Source organism: Podarcis liolepis (assembly GCF_965112155.1).
Source record: "Podarcis liolepis genome assembly, chromosome: 3".
NCBI classification, from domain to species: Eukaryota; Metazoa; Chordata; class Lepidosauria; order Squamata; family Lacertidae; genus Podarcis; species Podarcis liolepis.
Window position 1 is genome coordinate 56,155,196 of NC_139557.1, and position 14,330 is coordinate 56,169,525.

The following is a 14,330-nucleotide window of genomic DNA, read 5'->3' on the forward strand; positions in this document are numbered from 1 at the left end:
TCCTTCCAAAGGTGGTGAACCTCAGGCCCGGTAGTGCTCCGTTGCTGGGTTGCAAGGCATCCTTGAACTGTGACAGCGTCTCTTGCCTTTCCTGGATGGGAATGGAGAGGATCTCTGTGTTCAGAAACCTCAGGCTTGCATGCGGCTGGGATGTGGCCTATTTGTACAAAAGTAAGAATCACACCCAGTTGTTTCACCCACTTTCTGCCTCTCGCCCTGCCCACCGCTGCCACACAACCCCTGCTAAAAACATTTTTGTTTGGATAAACCTAACCAGATATGGCAGGTGCTTTTATCTTATCAATGACTTTAATTATTTTTGAATGTTTTAAAATAGCTGTTTTAACTCTTTTTTTACTGATAATTTTATCGTTTTATTCTTTTTGAATATATATATATATATATATATTGTGTACATATTGTACATAGATCTATACTTTTGTATATATATTCTCTTTGAGGTTTGTAAAAAAAAAAACCCCAAGCAGTGTATAATTTTTATGATATAATAATAATTAAAAAATGGTTTTTTTATTTATTTACTGCCTTTCACCCAAAGGTCCCAGGGTGAGTCACAGCATTAAAACCCAATATTAAAAGCAAACTTTTAAAACAACTTTCTTTAAAAAGGTGCAAATTATTTTCTTTCTTTTTTGCACAGCAAAATGTTCCAGCTAGAAAATGCTTGAAAATGTTCAAGTGATACTTGTGAGCATGCTCAAAATGATATCCAGCTTGGACCAAGAGCAGAAAACAGTGGGGGGGGGGCGGGCGGGGTCTGGCTCACCTGTCTGGCTTGTGGACTACCTGATGAGCCACTGTAGAGAGCAGGATGCTGCACTAGGATGCCTGTTGGGGATGGTCCAGCAGGGCTCCTCTTATGCTGTTAGGTATACAGGTTGAACATATGTTGTAACAAACACAGCAGTACCCCGATCACAAAGCCGATAAGCAAAAGTAAATCAGCAGTTGTTTTTAAAATTCTGCCTAGAAATTATTCCGAGCAAGCGAACAGATCCGCGAGAGAAAAAGAAATAAAAGAGGGTTTTGTTGTTATTGTTTTTAAATTACAGCTTGAATACTAACAGAGAAACGACCTTTCCATGAGATACTCTCAAAGGCTGCATAAACCAGCTGAAAAAATGCAGAGGAAGACTTTAAACATTGGAGAGTGCCCTCTGGTGGCCGACACACACACAACTTCTTAAAACAATAATGTTTCCAAACCCCAACCACACCCCAAATAAGCAACTGTAAACGCGGGGGGGGGGGGGAGTGAGAGAAAAGCCCTTGCCCAAGGCAGTATTATGCTCACCAGGTGCTCTGAAAGGCCTCTCTGCAGCGTTTGAGCTCTGATTCTAGTTTCATACATTAAAGTCATCCTTTTGATGTCGCAGTTCTCAAGGGATGAAAAAGCATGGGTAGTAATGCAAAGGTATGCCATTTCCATCATTGCCACCACCACGGCCCCAAATTGAGAGAATATTTGCATCTAGCAACATCTGACCAGGTATACTTTCCACTCATAGTAAACCACTTTCAAGTACTGTTATTTCAGTGAACAAATAAATGAAGTCTTATAGAAACATTTTTTCTTGCGGGTGGGGGAGAAACTTTGTAAGATCAAAAGATGTCCTTACCAACAGAGCCTGAAAGCAGGATAACTACCCTTGTAAACTCTGGCCTAGTTCACTGCATCCGATTCATTTGTTTTACCATTATTCATTCATCGAAGTGATAAGCACTCACAGGTGCAAATGCAAAACCAGTTTATGGAGGGAAGTGCACAGGAAAGGTCAGTGGGAAAACTGCTGGAGGGTGAGGCTTTCATTGATAAAATAAATGCGGATGTGTTCCTACACAAGGTTCTGTCAAGGAAGAATAATTATGATTCCAATGAGATCTCTCCCCCCCCCCCCCATTCTCAAGTATAATAGAAAGCAATCTGTTCTCAAAATGGATAAAACAGGAAATATCAGTATCTAGCAGATAAAGAGCATATCATTTATTATTAATGAAATTTGTGGTTCAATTGCAACAAATACTGAGCATTTAATACCAAGTTTTCCGTCAATAAATGCATCCCCTATGATATGCAATACTACTTGCCATCACTTGGGAGACCCAACTGATGCTTTATTTATTCAGTAAGAATTCCAGCTTTGCCTTTCAATGTGACCTACTGTGCTCTCTACTCACAGATAACCCATGCACATTAATGGAACTTCTGCTGACGCGGTGCTGCAAGGATCAGACCAGTGTAATACGTGAATTTATTTCTCAATCAACAAGAGAACAGTCTTTGATAAGTGCAGTGCAGTCCTACGTCTCTCTGTTCAGAAGCATCCCCTCCCCACTTAATTCAATGAGACTTACTCACAGGTAAGCGTGTATACGATTTCAGCCAGAATGGTACAAAACTACAAGGGAAAAAAGACGAAAGCCTAGGGGATAAAAAGAAAGCACAGGCAAATGCTGTCATTCATTAAGTCTCTTGACTAAAGCCTTGACTGTTACTTCACTCTTGAGCTGTTTCACACACACATCCAAGCAACTGGACTAAAGGATACACATGATGCTTAAGAAAACTGTGAAATCTCTTCCTTTGTTTGAAACAGCATTGCAAAATCACAGCTGTATTTCTAACAGCAAAAGCCCTCTGATATAAGGAAAGCTGTTAAGAGCGTGGCTTTCAGTTCCATTCTGGAGTCGTGATTTTGTCTTTTATGGCAAGTACAACTAAGAGAAATAATCTGAAATGATCTAGAACGAGATTGTCTTTCACTAAAGGTCACACCAGTCTTGTCCATCAATGCACTTCTGTTACAAGCACATTGTCCCTGATTCTCAGCATGAACTCTACATAGCTTTGGATACAGGAGGAATACAGAGACCCTCTTGTGTGGAATGTGCTCTAGTGCATTCATTGTGCGGAGAAGGGAAAAATGTTCTGCTTATGTCAGTGCCCTGCAGAGACTGGAGAACTGCTGGTGCTGCCGTCACTGGGCACCAAAACCAGGGCACGGATTGTGCACCAAAGCCAGAGTCAGCCACTAAGGAGCCAGCTATTTGTTTCACAACAAAGCACTGCAAGTAAGTAGTAGTTGAGGGCTGGGTAGAGATTAGATCAGAAATCAACACCAACACATACAGTAACTTGAAGACAGGCTGCGAAGTTCAGTAACCCCCAAATTCAGGACATCAACCAAGTGTGGGCTGTGGACCTCATTACACTTGGTTTCTGTTACCCTAAAGGTGGAAAAGTACCAAATTATCTCCTAGGCAAGATCCACATTGCAGCCCCTGCATTTGCAAGGCAGGGTTGCCTTGGGGATTTTTGCAAATGCAATTGCTGCTCACCATGGAGCACATTCATAACTCGAGTCCATACTACCTGCCACTGGGAAGCACAATAAAAAGTGGGAGGATCTATGTGGCATTTGAGATGTCTTTTTAAAAATTATGTACTCAGGGTTTATGTAGACTGCTTGATTGTAAAAGCAACAGCAACTTCTAAGTAGATTACCAAAATATATCCCCTGCCATCGCTGATTCTCCACCTCCCACTGCATGTTACATAGCCTGTTTCTTTCCTTATGCCTAATTCTCTTTCTCATGCCATACCCTGGCAGGGCGAACCATTCACTGTGTATCCATCCATTCAAGGCAGCAGCAAGCACAGAGTGAATCAAAAGGAGGCAAGGAGCAATACCAGCCCTGAACGTGGATCAGCCCCTAAAGTTCAAAAAATAATCTATCCCAATCTTATAAACTGGAACACAGAAGAAGCTGGATTTTCAACCAACCAGCCAATCAATATCCAATGCATATGGTATCTTAGGAAACAAATTCAGCACCTTAAAGCAGCTTTCCCAACCTGGTGCTCTGTAGATGCTTTGAACTACAACTTCCATCTAGTTGATGGAAGCAGCACAACATAGCTATGCCAGTCACATTAAATCACCACCATATTTTAAAGACAGGGAGAAACTCCACTGGTAGGACTCCCAGCCTAAATAAGGACACACTTTCTCTGCACCTTGTGCTATTGGTTACTTATTAGTTTTCCACGCTAATAGCGGAAACACATGCACGATAAATGAGAAGAAAATCACGTCTGAGAGGTAACATGATTTATGCAATTGGCATTTAGCTATAGATCCATGGTACTGCTAAGCAATACTTTAATTCCTTCAAATATGGACCAGTTGGCTAGCAGTACATAAGCCACCAATTATGGCTGCGAAAGGACAATTTCAATGGGACATGGATGGGATCCTAACAGAAGCATCACAGAAGGAAGGAAGGATTTTCTTGAAGTGGATTGTGCCCAAGTAAGCCATAAGGAAAGTGTTGTGTATCCATATATAGGCTTAGAAAAAAAAGGGGGGGAGCGAAAAAAATTGCAAGAAAAAAAGCAAGCCCATAGGGAAATTCGTCTTGCGAAGCGCATCGAAAAACGGAAAACCCTTTCGTCTAGCGGGTTTTTCGTCTTGCGAGGCATTCGTCTTGCGGGGCACCACTGTACATGTACAAACCTGTAACTTTAATGGAATTATGTGCTTTATATAATTGTTTCAACAATTACTGCCTATGCATTTCTTAATACAAAGAAGAACTCTTTCTTTTAAGGGCATCTGTCCAATACTTACTCAGTTTTTCACACACCCATGTGAAACTACTTGCATTTACTAAATAATTAGATCAAGGCAAAGTAGGAACCTGCTAACTGATACTTTATTGAAGGACAGCAATGAAGATCACAGATTTTAAATAGCGTATGTATGGTGCCAAAGCCCATCTTCTCCATCAATCATTTTAAGCTGTGCAGTTTCTTTGGACTGGGCAAAGAAATAAAACCCCTTATTGAACAAATACGTATGTACTCCCCCAATTATTGTGATATAATACAACAATGAAAAAACTAATTTATGTCGAGGGACCTATAGCAAATAATTAAATGAAATTCTCCAGTAAAATACCATGAACCAAACAGCTTTGGGTTATTCTGTATTACTAGATGAACAGAGCTCATTCATAGTCTTTGCACAAAAAGCTGTGGTATGTTACTTACGCCACAAAATGTAAATTTCGCAGCTGGAAGACAATGAAAGGCGTAGCCCAAAAGCCACATTCTGAAATGGAACCAGCCTGGGATAAATGATTTGAGGTGCTTTATGGCCTAAGCATTGCAATGCAGCAAGCATTAAAAGGAAGATGGAGAAGAGAAAACTATGCAATAGCTCTTTTTAAAGGCATGATTTTTCTCGGGTGGGAGGTATTAATAGGAAGATGACTATAATTACACCTGGTGGAATCAAGCATTTGTGCAGTAGACTGACTGAAAGAGAAATCTAAATAAAAAAACCTATGCTTCATTGTCAGGGGTTATTCCTCCCTCGGTTTAACCAAGTGGTATCTAAAATATGCCAACAAAACAGTCAGTGGAATCAGACATCTTGGAGGAAAAGAGGAATTAGTTGCAATGGCACCTGATCTGGTGCTTGCCTCAAGGCAATGCTCCATAGTAGTCTACTATCTTCAACACAGTAGTCTGCTAACTCCATAGCTGTCTACTAACTTGAGGACAGCAGTCTGGGCGTCCTAAAAGTACCACATTTAAGGACGCCAAGATTTAGAAAACCTGTATGTTCTTTGTAATTACCTTGAATCCTAACTAGGTTTCTGTGAATGGAGAGGATCCTTCGATTCACTGATGGGACTTGGATCTAGTGCATGATTCTGCTGGCAGAAAGGGGCAAGGCATTTTCTCCAGTTCTTCATTCCCATGTCTCATGCTGCTTTGGAGAACTGTCCAAACAAGGTTTTTGGGACAGGGCAGGAGGGACGGGACTACAAAAGGAAGGAGAAAATTACTGAAGGTCACTTGTTCTGCTGACAGAAGTGTCACATGAGTGGAACTTTGCTCAGAGGATGCTTCTACCAGCAGGAGTAAGCTCAGGATCCCAGCCTTTGTAAAGAGGCCATTTTGTAGGTTCATTTAGGCAAGATTAAAACAGATTTCATTTTCAGCATTTTGCAGTGCCATTTTGAGGAGGAAGCAGAAGTTCTTTTTAAGATTTGAGTTTCCTCTTGCTTTCTTCATCCCAGTCAAAGTCTAGGGTGGAATCATCAAAATCAGCTACTGAGAACAAAGATTTTCCTGTGCCAGTGCTGGCTCTTCCCGGTTCAAAGCACTTCCTTGAGTGCCCCACGCTATTGGAGGTTTGGGCTTCCAATGGCTCCCTCTGTCTGTCCCTGTCATTACTGGTGACATGCAACAAAACTGGAGACTTTGGCTTTGATTCAGCTGATGGCTTGAAGGCAAAGCTGGCTAATTTTGCCAGTATACCGGAGCACACTTTTTTCGTGTTCGCACCATCTGATATTTCCTCTCTCATTCTTGCCTTTTTTGTGGAGGAAGGGAGTGAATGATCGTTTTGCTCCTCCTCCTCTCTTTGGTTATCACAAGGGCGTTTCTCCATTCTATTATTTCCCACCTTAGTATTGTGTTCCTTGTGGTGTTTCTCAGGACAGCCTTGTCCCCTTGGCTTCCCCACTTTTGACACAGTGTTGGTAGAAGTGTGAGGGCTGCAGACAGTATCAGGCAATTGGGCATGATTTTCATTTTCAGAAGGCCAAGCAAGCTTTGGCTTCTGCTTACGCTGAAACTTAGCTAGTTTAGCAGCTGCAGGTCCCAAATCTTCCAGGATTTCAGGTTTAGTAGAACTTCCTGCTGCACCTTTATTTGTTTGGCCTCTGTTTCGCTTTCTGGTTGAAGTAGCACACTTCTGTTGCCTTAAAAATGTGCTGTGAGGTGGGGAAGCACCCAAGTCTGTTCTGGGGTGTTGTGGAAGAGCAGCTGGACCAGGAGAAAATAAAGTTGGAGAACACTCAACCTTCGGATCTGGGGTACTTGCACAAAACCCATTAACTCCTTCAATGTTTTCCCTGTGCCATTTCTTAGAGGCCCTGTGAGTAATCACTAAATCAGGTGAGGTACAATCCGCTGCATTTGGGCCTTTGTCACTTGCTCCTGAAGGTAAGCTTGTGGGCTTGGTTGCCTTCCCCCCATCAAGACTAGAGGCAGCCTGTCTGCAAGCATTTCCCAGAGCTATTGTTGTTGGTGTGGTTTGCTTGGCTTCACTTAAGTCATTTCTTTCTTTAGAGCAGGGTTTGTTGTGTGGGGCTTTCAAAGACGTTCTTGCAGTTGGAGACATTCTTGCAACTGGAGACTCATAAATGCTCTTCTCAGCTTCAGTGCTGCTGTCCGTCATACTGTCAAACCAGCTCAAGCTACTGTCCTTGCTGCATTCACTGGGTTTGCCCCACTCCTTTGTTACTCTGTTATCATCAGATGTCTGGCTGCTTGAGAATATTAGGTACTTATCAGGTTGCAATTGTATATTATTGCCCTCTTGGTCTGAATGTTGTGGACGAGACATCTGCTCCGGTTTCTCAAGTGTGCAATTGTTTGAGGATGCCTCTTTGGACTGCAGAAACTGAGACAAATTTTCATTCTGCAATCTGCAAAACAAAAACAAAATATATTTTACAAAAATAAACTATATTTTCCCCTTCCCTGATCCTATGAAATGCAGGATCTGCTCCATCTATGTTTGGGTTCACAGCCCTAATTATTTATTTTGATTTTGGTAAGCATATAAGTAAATGTAAGCAACTGTCTAATTACAGAGTTATTATTCGGCACCATGCCTCTTCACTTTGATACCCTGGACAGTAAGTTTATTAGTGGCCATCCTATGCTACTGCCTATTGCAATAGCACATGTGTTGCCTGAATCCACTGTGATTTGCAAGGGCTTTTTTTTTGCCTCCCGTATAAATGTTTATCACCTGTCAAGTCTTTGGAATTCTTCACGCAGAATGTCCTGGAGTTCCAGCTTCTCGAGGATCAGTTTACACTGCATTCGATACTGCTCCAGTGGATTTTCAGGAAATGATGTGTGCAGTGCATTGACACCTCCAAGGAGTGCACCTCCCTACAGGAAAGAAGGAGAAATACAATGCAAATGAACTTTAATTAGATATGTCTGTGTGTAAACTTATATGCCGTTAAAAGGGTTATGACACAGCACACAGATCGGCAGGTTTTCTAGCACTGAATAAAACTGCTATCAAACTAACCCTGTATATTTAGCTTATAAAAACAGGCATTTGCACCCTTCTTCAGTGCAGCGTGTGTGGGCACAATGACATGCACGAGGACCTTCCATTCTGCCTGCACAAGGCTCTCCTTCCCTGATGCCTTGCTCACCATCATGGTTTCAGTAGTGGTGGTGGTAGGACAGTAGAAGCAGAAGACATTTTATTTACAGGCTCAAATGTACAAAACTGAGGGCTAATGTTAGGAATTGTTGAAGATTAGTTCTGAGGTGTGGAAACGTGGTCTCCTTGTTGCGTTGTGAAGCTTGCTTTCCGATCACATGTACCACAAAGAACTGTTTCAACTGCCAGTCTCTACAAGGAAACTCACCTGCATTGAAGACTCCATCACTGAAACCACGGTTACTGCATCTTCCACAGTCACAGTATCTCTAAACATCAACCGAGCATGTGCTAAAAACAAACAACAACAACAAATGTTGCTGAAACTGATGAGCAGATGGTTAGGTTAAATTTATTAAATGCATATGCCACCTATTTAGAAAGCTCTAGATGGAAAGCGATAATGGAATTACACTAGCAACAGTTTCTGATTTAAATCTAAAAAAAGTACTGTTGCACATGACCCCAACCTCTGAGCGGTGTGAGATTCCAGGCGCTTACTTACACCCACCAACTGAAGCACTGCTTACCCATATTAGGGCTCCTGGTGGTAGGTGTAGTATTTAAAAGCCTCTCAATCCGTGTTACAACTCACACATTTGCAAGCCAGAGTGGCCATAGCCTAGCTACAGCATACAATGCTGGGGCATGGAAACCCTATATATATGCAGGTGCTGCTGCACTGTATAAAACCCTTTTAGAGCTTCACCATACTGAGTGCCAACAGAAACAAGCATTTGTTGTAGCCCCTGGAGTATTCAAACACGCACTTAGGAGTTTAGTCCAATCAGCTGCATGACCTGGTTCCAGCACTGCCATGAAACGTTTCCCAATTTATTTTGTGTGATGTAAGTGCTAGAAAAGGACGAGGAAACCCAAGCTCTCACCTTCAGCTAATCGTATCAAGCTCTCTAATAAGCGGATGGTGGTTCGCGCAGCGTTCCTGCAATCGCTCTGCCTCTGCATCTGATAATAGCGGACAAGAATCAAGTTGCTTTCATCAGTCAATACCGGCTGCAGGTTCTTTATAAGGCAGAAATATGTTTTCATTTTTTCCATAGTCCACAGCTTTTCAGACACACTTGGGCAAGCTGCATGAGAAGAGTTTGCAGAAAGAACTGCATTAACAAAATAAGACATAGAGTAGAAATCAATAGACTTCATAATGACTACGCCATAGTTGGCTCCAACCCTCTGGTGCACTTATTCTGCATGAGCACAAATGGATATATAGTCTAGGTAGTGTAGAGATTCAGATATATTCTCTGTAACCGATTGCAAAAGCCACTGCTACCTTTGTTTTCCAGTATGAATGAGGAAATTATGCGATCCCATTCTTCATTTCTTGTATCCAACAATACCAGGACAAGGTCGAACCTGCTAAGGAGAGGGCTGCCAAGGGCGATGTTCACAGAGACAGATTCATTAGGGTCATACTGCCCCTTTGGATTGGTTGCTGCCAAGATAGTGGTCCTTGTATTCAGCTTGCACACTAAACTGAAGAGAAACATGATCGATATTGACACAGAACTATGTTAAACCACCACCCTATTGCCCAAAGGAACACTTTCGGGTACTTTCCATTTTGAACCTTCCCTTCAGAAATTTCACATAGGCTGATCGGATAGGAGAAAAGATGAGGTGACAAACTAGCTGGAAAGGTTTGCGGAACCTAAGGCAAATAAAGTGTGGTTTTGGATGAATGTGATGAACTGCAAATATAGGTAACAGGTAAGATCAGCAGCCAGAACCCTGTCTGGACTGGAGGCCACATCCATAATTTTAAATTGGCAGTAGAGTTGCTAATAAGCCAGCATTAGATCAGTAAACTTGTTTTGTCAGGTAGCTAAAACTAAAGTCTGAAAAGCCAATTTTAAAAACCTGAATACTCCAGATTCTGCTCATAACCCACCCAGCTCCATCCTCCCTCTTCTACAATCTACCAGAAGGTCTCACTACGTAGCATCACCGGGGGGGCGGGGAGGGGAAGGATTTTTTAGATCAAAAGTTGACAATCTTAACACTGGGGGGGGAAATTGCATGCTCTCTCCTATGTGGGCAAATGTAAACTCTTTTAAACGGTTGTCTCTGCCACTTGGACACACACACACACGCCTGTTTGATGCACAGACATGTCTGTGTTCTTCCACTTGCAGGCACACTCATAAATACACAGATGTTTGCAAATATACACAATCTCACTATACAAACTACCACGATCATAAGAACGGTGTCTATAACAACATTTAGTTTGGTGCACCCCCCCCCCAATCCCTTAATTCATTTGACCTTGACCCGAGGTTTGTTTTCAGAGCTACAGAAGGGTGTTTTGTCCAAGTAAGCATAACTCTCTCAGTGCAGACATTTAGACAGCTGTTCTAAATCTGACTTCGAAGTGATCTATTTCCAGTTGGTGCCATCTTCGCTCTTACCTCATTGTACTGAGAGGGAGCAAGTACAGCACCAAGAATCTTAGCTTTCATATTTGTAGTACATAACATGGGAAAAGTATTTTGACTCTTAGCCAGTAACAACAGAGATTCAAAAAAGAAATCAAGAGTTGACCCCCACTCTGTAATGCCTTAAGGATGTCTAAATATGGAAGTGAAAGGTTGCAGCCCCAGAACACATACTTGGAATGGAGGAAAGGTCTAAAATTCCATCTGCAGCACAAAACAACTGTTTCATTGCTCTCCTGACTAAAAATGGTTTTCCTTTTTTAAAAAAAACAACAACACTGAAAATAGTTCCCAATAGTGGTCATTTTAAAGTTGTGTATATGTCTGGTCTAGTACTGGTACAATAAGATGCAAACATAGGGTCAAAGAACATAATTCCCTCCCATTTTTGTGGCTTGTAAAAGCTGAACAAGTACACTTAGCTCTTGCACCTTATGAATGTTTACTCAGAAGCCAAGCCCCACTATGTTCAGTGGGGCATGCTCCCTAGTAAGGTAAAAGGTAAAGGATCCTTGGATGAATAAGTCCAGTCAAAGGCGACTATGGGGCTGCAGCGCTCATCAATTGTAGGGATAAGTTTCACCTCTTCACTGCGGGAAGTTGGGAAGGTGGTGAGACAAAAAGGGAATGAACAGCCAGTCAACAGAAGCTGTGTTTTTCCCTACCTGGTAGAGGTCTGAAAATTGAAGGAAGTACTTAGCACTGACTGCAATGGCTAATACCTTGTCATATAGTGAGAACAGCTAAAACTTTGAGATTTGCTGGGATGGAATTTTATACTCCTTAGCTTTCTGGTTTCATGTATATTCGTGGGCATACGCCAGTTAGGCTGGAAGCAAATTAAAAAATAAATAAATTCCCTAGAGAGTTTAAAAGAAGGTCCATTGCTCATTCTGCTTTCCCTTCTGGAAAATGGACTGCAGGTTTCTGGCTTCTTTGAAAACCTACAAAGTTTGTTTGAGCAGACCCTCATGCAACAACAATACAAGAGTGGTGAAATAAACTAGCATCCATGGCGCTTAAAAAAAAAAAATTACTTACCCAGCCTTGGCCACGCTGATGGTCTGTTGTTCCATTGCCTCGTGAATGCTGGTTCTGTCGTGTTCCTTGATGCTGTTAAATTCATCAATACAGCAAAGTCCCCCATCAGCCAGCACGAGGGCTCCAGCCTCCAAGTTCCACTCTCCAGAGTCTTTCACAGCAGTCACTGTTAAACCTTTGGAACAGAAAAGTGTTGTTCGAGCAACCCTGGCTCAAGATCATTTGAACAAGGCTTAACAAGGGTCAGCCTAAAAAACGTAAAGGTGACAGTAGTACAATTTCCGGTGAAGACAGACCTGGTGCAGCTAGTGCCTTTTGTTACCACGAAAGTAAAGGTAAAGGTACCCCTGCCCATCAGGGCCAGTCGTGACCGACTCTAGGGTTGCGCGCTCATCTCGCTCAAGAGGCCGGGAGCCGGCGCTGTCCAAAGACACTTCCGGGTAACGTGGCCAGCGTGACTAAGCTGCATCTGGCGAGCCAGCACCAGCGCCGCACACGGAAACGCCGTTTACCTTCCCGCTAGAAAGCGGTCCCTATTTATCTACTTGCACTTAGGGGTGCTTTCGAACTGCTAGGTAGGCAGGAGCTGGGACCGAATGACGGGAGCTCACCCCGCCACGGGGATTTGAACCGCCGACCTTTCGATTGGCAGGTCCTAGGCTCTGTGGTTTAACCCACAGCGCCACCCGTGTCCCCTGTTACCATGAAACTTCCTCAGAATTCCCTATGGAAGTTTAGTGTTTGTTTGTTTGTTTAAAAAAATCATTTTCTTAATTAACAAGGCAAAACAACAACTTACTTACCCAAGTACATGCAGATTTAAAAATAAAATAAAATTAAGAACTGGGCAGCCTGCTTGGAGCATGTGTGAGGGGGGAAACTGGAGAAACTAGTGTTATGAGGTGTGTTTTTTGGGCGGGGGTATGTATTGGTATGTGTAGGCTGTATGCCTGAGCCTTCTTCTAATTTCTGGATCCAGCACAGACTCAATTCCTGGAGGAACCAGGCTTGCTTCCTGATGAGGTAAGTATGGGTCATTAAGGTAACAAAGGAAGTGGCTCTGTACCAGATGAATAAGGGGTGACACCCCCCCCCCTTCAACTCACTGGTAGTTAGAAAGACAAAGGGCAGAGTTGAGAGTTATGTGAACTAGCAAGTAGAAGCAAGGCTGCAAGCTGGGCAGCTGGGAGACAGAACCATGCCTGATTTCTGTTGGAATAAAAGGCTGTGGCTATGAGAGGAGCAAGACCATTGGGGGGGTGTTAATGCTGTGAACCTCTACATGTAGGATCAGGTTGAGTATATGTGTAAGTAAACAAGATAACATAGAGACACCACATTCTCCACTGTCTCTCATTCCAAAAGAAACACAAGCCCTGAATAAGTGCGTGGAACCCCCGTAATCTCGCATTGCTCAGAGACTGGGGTGGTGTGCAATACCTGTCATTCAAAATGCAAACCAAGGATGGAAGCCAGACTTAGTCCCTTGGCTAAGGGACCTCCTGCAAGTTCTCTCTTTACATTACACCTGCCTGCACCCTAAATCTGATATGTTATCATTCATGATACTATATAGTATAAATAGACTAATGGAAAATCAATTCACATTCATTTGTCAAAGGAAACTTGAAATTCAGTTGCATTTATGAAAGAGAGCACAGCAGCAGTGCATCCTTATCTCTGCTGCTCTGGTGGTTTCTTTTTTGAGTATGTTGCTGTCTGCTGAGCTACGCAAAGGGTGGGTAAGTTCTGGAGCAATGACTGTTGTACTTATCAACAGCTGTGGAGTGCACTTGTGCAAGTAAACACCTGGGACGCTGAACCAGGGTAGTAAGTTAAAGAGGTGCAATTGCACCATTAAAGCTTTTTATGGCTCACATGTGTGCAGCAAGAAATCAAACCTGGGACTTCCTCCTCACACTGCAATTTTAAAAAGAGCTGGCCTGTGAGTGACAGTGCCTTATAATAAAAAATTCCTTCCAGTAGCACCTTAAAGACCAACTAAGTTAGTTCTTGGTATGAGCTTTCGTGTGCATGCACACTTCTTCAGATACACACGAAAGCTCATACCAAGAACTAACTTAGTTGGTCTTTAAGGTGCTACTGGAAGGAATTTTTTATTTTGACTATGGCAGACCAACACGGCTACCTATCTACTACTAGTGCCTTATAAGTCACATGTCCATAAGCCACACAATGGCATGATTTAAATGTTGTAGTGCAAGAGAACAACCACTAGGGGGTTCCTGTAATTGTCATCCCTAGTTTGTCCCTCTGGGGGTTCCATAGAGGCTTCCTGTGCGAGCCAACAAGCAACCACAAGAAAACGCCACCTATCACTAGAAAATAAAGACTGCTCCTCTTACCAACTGCCTGAATCCTATCTTTCCAACGCTACAAAAACATAGCATATGTTTAAAACACCCAGTGAAAAGGTAATTAGCAGTAACAATAACCTGAGCAGCAGAAAAAAGACAAAGGGATAATCAAAGCAATCTGAAAGACCTCCAGAAGAGAGCTACCATGGTCTGGCATCTGAAAG

General features: G+C 42.6%; 1 protein-coding gene across 6 annotated transcripts in view; it reads right to left on the minus strand.

Moving 5' to 3' along the window:
* MCM9 (minichromosome maintenance 9 homologous recombination repair factor) overlaps positions 1-14,330 on the minus strand; it is a 55,886-nt gene that overhangs the window by 18,661 nt on the left and 22,895 nt on the right. For 5 of the 6 annotated variants that reach the window (XM_083497761.1, XM_083497762.1, XM_083497763.1 and 2 more), the window contains exons 8-13: positions 11,789-11,963; positions 9,583-9,785; positions 9,176-9,379; positions 8,497-8,579; positions 7,857-8,002; positions 4,719-7,527 (exon numbers count right to left, since the gene is read on the minus strand). In XM_083497761.1, coding sequence (XP_083353887.1) covers positions 6,075-7,527; positions 7,857-8,002; positions 8,497-8,579; positions 9,176-9,379; positions 9,583-9,785; positions 11,789-11,963 — 2,264 coding nt within the window. In that variant the 3' untranslated portion in view covers positions 4,719-6,074. Of the gene's footprint in view, positions 1-4,718; positions 7,528-7,856; positions 8,003-8,496; positions 8,580-9,175; positions 9,380-9,582; positions 9,786-11,788; positions 11,964-14,330 lie in introns of those variants that run through there. The other variant, XR_014524767.1, reaches the window with a different exon arrangement.